This window comes from Dendrobates tinctorius, unplaced genomic scaffold, assembly GCF_039654945.1.
Source record: "Dendrobates tinctorius isolate UK_male_01 unplaced genomic scaffold, ASM3965494v1 ptg000254l, whole genome shotgun sequence".
Taxonomy (NCBI): domain Eukaryota; kingdom Metazoa; phylum Chordata; class Amphibia; order Anura; family Dendrobatidae; genus Dendrobates; species Dendrobates tinctorius.
In genome coordinates, this window is record NW_027361921.1 from 21,135,847 (window position 1) to 21,145,107 (window position 9,261).

The 9,261-nt window shown below is 43.5% G+C and overlaps 1 protein-coding gene across 2 annotated transcripts in view; it reads left to right on the forward strand.

The window, feature by feature from the left end:
* PTH2R (parathyroid hormone 2 receptor) overlaps positions 1 to 8,501 on the forward strand; it is a 2,104,896-nt gene extending 2,096,395 nt beyond the window's left edge. For both annotated transcript variants that reach the window (XM_073558211.1, XM_073558212.1), the window contains one exon: positions 7,785 to 8,501. In XM_073558211.1, coding sequence (XP_073414312.1) covers positions 7,785 to 8,180 — 396 coding nt within the window. In that variant the 3' untranslated portion in view covers positions 8,181 to 8,501. The remainder of the gene's footprint in view (positions 1 to 7,784) is intronic.
* The last annotated feature ends 760 nt before the right edge of the window (positions 8,502 to 9,261 follow it).

A 9,261-nucleotide genomic window follows, 5' to 3' on the forward strand; every position in this document is an offset into this window, starting at 1 on the left:
TGCAGTGATCATATTAACACCACTTGTGCCTCACATAATTTTATACCACTGAGAGGTGAAGAAAGAATCAATTCCATTTTTACCACTAAAATGTTGTTTTATCCCCAAGTTTTCAATTTTTCTAAGGGTTAATAGGAATTTTTTTTTGCAATAAACTGAGGTCCATTTTTTCCTCAGTGTGCAATATACTGCATATAATCTGGAAATATTTTCCAGGCACAGTGCAAAGCTCAGAAGGCAAGGAGCACAAGATATTACAGTTATGGTTTGCAGGTGCCATGACCCACTGGGACAGCCCATGAGGTACCAGAACAGCAGGACCCCCAAAAGTGACCCCCATTTTACAAAACCACACCTCTCAATTAATTTAGGGGTGCAGTGATTATATTGACACCATGGGTGCATCACAGAATTTTATACAATTGGGCAGTGAAAACAAAATAAGTACATTTTTACCACCAAAATTTTGTTTTAGCCAAAGATTTTACATGTTCACATAAGAATTGGGTAAAAATAGCACCAAAATTTGTCCCACAATCCTACTGATCTTAGAAATGCCCCATATGTGACTGTACATTGCTACTTAGTTATACGGAGTGACTCGGGAGGAATGGAGCGCTATTTGCCTATTCGAATGAATGGGTCTGTGCACATGTCAGTGTGTTTCTAAAAACTGTGTGTCCATGGGCAAAACATGCTGACATGTTCATTTTTAAATGTCAACACGGGCCATAAAACGTCCCGCACTGGTGCATGCACATATCACACATAGATGTCATCCATGTTTCACACATCAGCGCTGGGTAAGAAGCATTACAGTAAGAGCTGTTCAATAGCGCCGGGTGCTGAACATGGATCTCATCATTCTCCCCTGCTCTGCTGGTGATCGGAGCAGGGCAAATGATGAGTGTTACATTTTAAGTGAAAAAAAGAGACAACAGGCTCCTTTCCCAGCCAGGCTGAACTGCGGTGACTTCGGAGAGATCTCCACTAGCAATGTGAGCTGTGAGCGCTCACAGTGCTATTCGAGATCTCACCAGATCTCACCATAGTTCAGCCTGGCTGGGAGCAGTGCCTCACTGACCAGAGGTAACCTCTTTGACGTCACCCCCAGTCACTGACGCTGCTTTCCCAGCAGCTCATTCACCAGTGGTTCTCAGCCTGGACGGTGGCATCTTGGCACCGTCCAGGTTGAAAACTAATTATCCCCCAGACATGGATTACGGCATGTGAAAGAATGACTGACAGGTATGGTATATTGTTGTTTTTTTAATTTAGTTTTATTACAGGAGAACGAGGGCTTCAGTGGAATAGGTGTTTGGTGATTATTGTGCCGCTAAACTGGACACCTGGCCTGAATTGCCACTATATGCCTTACAGGAGCTCGCTTGCCCAGCTGCAAGTGTGCAATTGTAAAGAGTCTTCAGTGCAGCTGGATCAATCCTGACAGAAAAAAGGACCCGTCTGTCAACCCAAAATGTGGATGATCTAACCTTCATTAAAATGAACCATGCATGGGTTTCCAAGGATTTTGTCCCACCTTCCCTTGATGACACATAGGTTGCCAGAAAAATGGCTTGCTTTGGTCCTCCTCCTATTCCGCGAACTTGACCTATTTCGCCTTTTGCAGCAGCTGAATGACCCACATCTACATATGCCACTTTGTAAACCTCCCTAAGTGGGCGCCCACCCCCCATGGCCGGGGTCACCACCTAGCGCACAAACCCATGCGAGTGCCGTTGCCCTGGACAGGTGGGTAGGCCGACTCTTGGGCATGGGCACTGGCATAGGGTCCCTCATAGTGCAATCAAGTGTCTCTGACAGTGGTGGTCTGGGCTGTCAAATCCCTCACTGGGACTGCCACTACAAATTTGGTTAACTAATAGAAGATGATAGTTAAGACGTAGCTATGCCCTGTCCTGCTGGCCGGGCTCTAACTCCAGATGATCAGTGGCTTCCATTTCTTATGGACGTCGACTCACAATTACATGCAGTGGTGGTTTATCATCAGCTTTCACAGTTTTCCTACTCACAAACGTGTGACATTCCGGTGCACATTTCAAAATGTGCCCTCTCATGCCAATCAAATAGAATCTCCTACGGCCTGTGGCTTCTGTCTTTTGCACTCCAAAGTTACGTAACAGATCATGATAGCCAGTGCGCACCATGTTTACATTGCTCCCTGTGATAAAAATTGGATTGAGATGAGTAACAGTGATGGAATCCACGGAAGTGCGATACAGCAAGACTTTATTCACAAAAAAATGTTTTCACTGTCTCAACACACAAATTAATTGAGGGTCAGCATCGCCTATGAGAATTGTGACCGAAGTTTTTCCCGTGAATAATAATTCCTAGATTTCTGCAATCAATAGCCTTTATGTCACTAATTGTATGCATCTCATTTCCTATTGTGGAGAGGCTGGACTGTATTACTGAAACAGAAATATATATGAAAATTTAAAAATAACACCAAAAGTATATAGTTGTGTACGCCTCAAATGCATCTCCTTTTTTCCACTTTTTAGATTGCTGTGTAATCCATACTGAGAACACAGAGATTATACATGTTTAATCTATGCTATATATACCTGCTATCCAGTGATAAAGTACCCTTTCTCAACTTTGTACAATCTGGACAAATCCATACTGGGCCTGAGAACATCTGAGTCTGCATCCTGATCTATAGGCATATATTTTTAATGTGTAAACTAGGCTACATATATACGTGTTATCCAGTGAAACTGTACCCTTTATCAACTTTCTACAATGTTGTTGAATCCATACTGGGCCTGAGAACGGCTGCCGAGGTGTTAAGCAAGCTACAGCACCTGTGGTTTGGACACGTAATTTTTTCAGGAATGACGGTTAGGCTGAACTCCGGAATTGCGGTTGACCTGAACTTACTGGGAAATCATCGTTCGTGGGGAATAATCTGAATCCCAGATCCCCATCACTAACGGAGTTCAGCAGGTTATCTGCACCTGGAAGCGACAAAAGCTGGTCCTTTCAGTGTAGCGTGCATGCAGCCCCGGACATGTACTGGAATGCTAGACCTATTATTGCTCGATCTCACGTGCCACAGCCTCGCATATCCCTCTAGTAAGCTTGACGTGTACCGCGGGGCCATGCCGGAGTCTTGGTCGTTAACGGAATAAAGCTGAGAAATCGCTAGCACAACTACAAACGGACATACCACACCACACACAGAATCGACAAAGCTTGCAATCTGTCCATCTTTTCTGTAGCTTGTATGGTAGTGGTTTCCCGGGTGCAGTCCAATTAAGCCACAGGCTCCACTCCTGGTGGTGCCCTTTTGGACATTCCTTTAAGGTTCTGCTTTGCAATCATACTGCCCCCGGAAACCAAAAACTTTGCCTTCAGGTGGAGGTTCGTGGGAATAACGCCGCCCGATCAGCAGTCGGCATATGGGTCGCCCTCCCAGGGCTGTGGGGTACTCGGTACCGGGCCGGTGTCAGTGGGATGTGTCACAGCAGCGGTGACCCGGACGGTGGCCCTGGGCACCCATGTAAATGGCGTGATATAATGGTGAAGAGTTTATATAGATAATTTGACGCCACCTGTGGTGTTCGGCAACATAGATGTTAGGCCGACGCTGCATGCAGATCCTCTGGGACTGATGGTGTTGTGCAGCAAAGATGGTGAAGCTCCCCACAGGTGGAGCTGGAGTCCCAGGGAAGTGTAGATGTAGTGATGGGGAAAGGCACAGGCTGTGTAGGTGCTGGTACCCAGATGTAGCGGTGCTGGAATAACTGTAGGACACCAGAGCGTGCAGTTCCAAAGCTTTACTCACAGTCTGCAGGTTACACAGATGCCTGCCTCCGTGCTGTGTCCTCCGGGTCAGGACCTCTGCCAACCTCTGGGACCAGAATGGAAAGCTCCCTTCCAACACTCCGCCAATATGTACCTTCCTGAACGTCTCCTTTCTAGCGCTTGTGGGGGAAGGACTCACAGGACCGAGGTTCACTGAAACGCCTCCTGTCTAACAGATGTTCCTCAGACTTTACTTGTATGGCAGACAGCTGTAGCCTTTTCCTTCTGCCACGCACACGTCGATGCTGGGGCCTCCGAGCCTTTGTTGGGTACAGAGCATTTATAGCTGCTACTTCCCCCGGTTTTTGCTGCAGGAAAGTCAGTGTCCCTAGAAACTCGGAGACTGGAATCCGGACCATGCACTCCAGCTAGGAGTGAGACTTAACTCTGCTCATCCTCCAGCTCCCCTTCTCACGTCCACACACTTCCCCTTCCCTGCACAGAGTGCCCTAACTTACCCCCTCCCAACCACAGAGAGCAGCTCCTCAGCAGTCAGGTTCAGAGGTCTCCCTGCTGGCCTGGAGTGGGAAATGTGTTGTGTGTTGGTTTCACTGCTAGAGAGATCCTTCGTTGCTCCCAAGCTTGACAACACACTCCCTAAGAGGAAGGCAATGCCACAGTGGCGACCGTACTCTTGGGGACGCCACAAGTGCACTGAGGCCCAGCCACTGCTGGATGATGCTGCTGGGACATTGACCCAGACCACTACATTCCCCTCGCACTCTACACAGCCAGAATCTGACCCAGAGGAAACCCAGGTTCCCCTTCCCGCATACTATACCACCTTACACGGTGACAAAGAGGAAGGTGCAGATGAAAGTGCAGGTTCCTTGAGCAGGTGGGGGGCATACTCATGGGCGATGGCACTGGCACAGGGCACTGCATAGTACGCAAAAGTGTCTCTGCCGGTGGGAGGTCCTAAACAGCCAAGTGCAGTGAGATGGAAGATGGGGACAACAAGGAGTTCAGAGTAGTGCAGGGATTCCCTAGCAAGGAGACTAATGTAATTGTTTTCAATGTTGGGACAGCAATTTTTGGGGAGCACTATACTCTGGTGAATGATATATGGGGCCCACCATACACTGGAGCATTCCAAAGGTGGACATCAGACACTGGAGCAGCATTTACAGGGCCCATTATACACTAGAGCAGTAGAAATGGGGCCCATTATATATGGAACATTATTTGGGCCCATAATACAGTGGAGCTTCATCCATTGGGACCAACATATACTGTAGCATTATGTGGAGCTCATCATATACGGTTTGAAACATTATATGGGAATAATGATTCCGTATGGAGAAATATATGGGCCTCATTACTCTGTATAGCGCACTAAGCGCTGGCTATAATACTGTATGGAGTTATATACTGTCCGTTTTTGGAGGTATTGGAGAATTTAAAATGGATATCAGTCATGAGATGTAAGAAGTGAAGAATTTTTCATTGTACTATACTGCTATTTCTCTGCCGTATCGGAGCATCATGAGTTGTGGTATGTGTTAAAGGGGCGCTCTTTGGCCCTGGGCCCACGAAAACCTGGAGCCAGCCCTCCACCCCCACAACTGTAGCCAAATAACCCCCATTTTTCAGTGCGTAACTAGTATTATGAAGTTAATTAAGGTTGACAAGCTTCAGTAACAAGAATTTATGCTTTTGGCATTCAAATGGGCACTGTTGGTGTGTTTCCTGTCCTCCTCTCACTGCCGACTTTAATTCTCCATTGACTTACATTGGGTTTCGTGTTTCGGGACGACCCCGGCTTTTCCCTATAGTCGGCCGATTTTGCTCGACCCGACTTTTGGAAAAGTCGGGTTTCATGAAACGAAACTCGACCCTAAAAAAACAAAAGTCGCTCAACACTAGTCGTTAGTAATTTTGGTCAGGGATGTCTTAGTGGAGTGATGGAGCGGAAACCAGATTGTAGATTGTCAAAGAGCAAATTAGATGAGAGGTGGGAGGAAAGTTCAGCGTGGAGGTGCAGCTCCAGGAGTTGGAAGTGAATGGGAGCAGTGATATTGGGCGATAGCTGGACATAGTGGTTGGGTCGAGGGTTGGCTTTTTAAGGATAGGTGTGATTGTGGCATGTTTAAAAGCAGAAGGGAAGGTACCGGACGTTAGCGATAGGTTGAAGAGGTGGGTTAGGGATGGGATAAGTGTGGTGGTGAGGTTGGGGAGGAGGTGGGATGGGATGGGGTCAAGTGCACAGGTTGTGAGGTGCGATTTGGAGAAGAGGCGATTAAACTCCCCTTCAGTGATGTTGGAGAGGAAGGTTATGCGGTTTGGGCATTGGTCTGGTATACAAAGGGGTTGTGGTGGTTGAACAATGAAGACTTGCCTTGTTTAGTCGATCTTATTTTTGAAGTGTGTGGCAAAGTCCTCAGCAGAGATGGGGGAGGTTGGAGGGGGCAGTGGTGGGCAGAGGAAGGAGTTGAAAGTTTTGAATAACTGTTTGGGATTGTAGGATAGGGAAGATATGAGGGTTGTGAAGTAGGCCTGTTTAGCAGAGGTGAGGACAGATTTGAAAGCGAGTGTTGCCTGTTTGAATGCAGTGAAGTCGTCTTGCGAATTTGTTTTCTTCCAACGCCGCTCTGCAGTCCTGGACACTTGCTGGAGCTTTTTAATGGTGTTCACTAAAGGGGTTAACTAGTGGGATAGTTTTTTATAGGTTGGGTCGTTGCGGATGCAGCAATACCAAATATGTGTACTTTTATTGGTAAGATTATTTTTCATTCAAATATTTACTTAGTGATAGAATATATATTGTTTTTTTTAATTATTTTTGATCTTTTTATATTTTTACAATTATTTATTTATTTATTTTACTTTTTTACTTTGTTCCACTATGGGACAATCATTTTTTGCAGGCTGATCGCTTCTATAGCATGCAGATGAAGCAGCATCTCCATGCCATAGAAGCTGTCAGTGCTGCACTCACAGAGATATTTGCTGATCATGCACTGCGCATTATCAGCAAATTTGCTAGGTCTGGAAACCCGGATGTCATGATGGCAACAATCAGGACCGCATGTCACGCCACGGGGTCTCTGATCCTAAGGCAGAGGGGCTGTGAGCACTCTGCCAGCTTTCGGAATAATGCGATTGTGTTTGATTGCAGCATTTCAGGAGTTAAATTGCTGGGAACGGTCTGTGACTGCTCGTGTCATCTAGTGCCAGATGTCAGCTGGCAGAATCAGCTGACACCCGGCAGCGATCGTCCACTCACCCCCGTGTGTGCGGCCTATCGCGATGACATAATATTCCGTATGTAGTCAGATAGGCCCAGGTCACATGAATGGAATATTACGTCAGATGTTAGAAAAGGGTTAAGAGCTCACTAGATACTGATTTAATATTGTAAGCCAATTTCAGACATATGGCATTTAATTATTTTAAAGAATTTCTGGAATATTCAATTGATAGTTTTTCTTAGTGCATGCAATCAAGGTATGATTAGTGAATATCCTACCACCGGTCCTTCACTGTTTTTCAGTGTGAAGGAGCATCAGTACTCTCTATGTAAAAAAGAGCTATATTAAATTAGCAAAGTAAAGGAATGCAACTTTGTGTTTTCTATTGTGGGCACTAATACACTTTGTGTCAAAATTTTTCCAAGCACCGTGATTTATAAAAAAAATGAGCCCTTGATTCATACTCGTAGGCCAGTCTTTTTTCAGCTGAAATCAAGCTAATAAAGTGGTATCCCAATAAAGCATGTCTCTGGGTTGTTAAGTGCTGCAGAATAAGTTGTTGCTTTACAAATAGGAACATATTAAAATAATAATTAAAAAATATTATTATTGCTACTATTATTATTAATATGAATCCTCTATTAATACAACTTCAAAGTTATGCAAATTTGATGCAATCTTCTTTTACCTCTTTATTCAACATAGAGTTACATAAGTTTAGGTCAAAAGCCATAATTTTGTCTTGTACTTTGCTTACAGGTGCAAACAGAAATTAAGAAAACTTGGACTAGATGGAATCTTGCTTTTGACTGGAAAAACACAACACACTGTGGAAACTTCAGATATGGCTCTGTCCTGACGAATATGACCCACAGCACTAGCAGCCAGTCACAAATGGTAACCAGCTCTCGGATGGTATTGATCTCCAGCAAAGTCAGTCGAAGTGTCAGCAAACAAGTCGATGGACACATGAATTTGCCTGGGTATGTTAGAAGTAACTCTGACCAAGAATGTTTGCCTCAGTGGATTCAAGAAGAGGCCATTGAGGATGACGAGAAGCAGGTTGATGACATATCCTTAAAGGAATCATTAAGGCCGCTACAAGTGAACACAGAGGCAGAGATCAACAGAAATCATTTGGAAGAAACTCTATAAGAAATAGTTTTAAAATATGGCCCAAAGGGTAACTTGCCTAAAACGCGTACTTTATGTAATTTTTTTTATCTTGCTTTTATTATTCATGCTGAGTATGTATACATTTTGTAAATTATTAATGCATGACTCAGTAATGAAGATGTGTTTCTGCATAAATTGAGATTAAGCACAATTACAGCTGTTTAAATTAGAAAAATAAACGCATAGAGAAATAAAATGAAGCTGTATTAAATATTGAGAGATTTTCTTCTGTTACAAAAATTATACATTTATATTAATAGTGCTGTATTTTCATTGCTTAAAATAAATAGCTGGAATAATTGTTGAATAGTTATTTCTAAGCGCACAATACAATTTATGAATAGGCCAGGTTCAGACATGGGTATTTTGCAATCATGTGTCGACCATGTCCAAGACTTTTTTCACAAGAAAAAAAATTCCAGCAAGTATTAGTCTCCTCTAGTTTCAGATGTGACTTACATATTTAGATCTATTAGTGCAAAAAAGAGCAGTTATCATAAGGATCACCCATGCTCCAAGCTTTTTGCACATAGATTGCAAATATTAACTTTTGATGTGCAAAAACAAATTCTAAAAAGATCTCATATGGATGAAAAAGTTAGACATATAGATGACATACAGATGTGCGTGCACAGAATAAAATTGTCAACCGTTCATTATTTTCTGAATAAAATGCAATTTTTCATATGGTCATCTGAACCTGACATTAGGACAAGTGATGCCCGTGGCTGTAGATATATAATCAAGACAATAATATGACATGCATAGAGTTTGATATACAGTAGTTTACTCATACTTGTCTTTGTTCTTCCCATGCATTGCTATCAACCTTTGAGAACTCTGGACTTCTCCATTTGAGGTGATCAATCAGGCACCAGCAGTTGGGAAATGAGATTCTTTGCTGTGTACCATGAATTTCTATATTACCATTGTTTGAAGAAAAGAAGACTGAACTAGATGCATCAATGATCCTACTGCAGTTTATCTGAGACTTCTTAATCATAGGACTTTGTGTATTAAGGATTTATATATTATTTATTTTATATATTCTTTCATCACT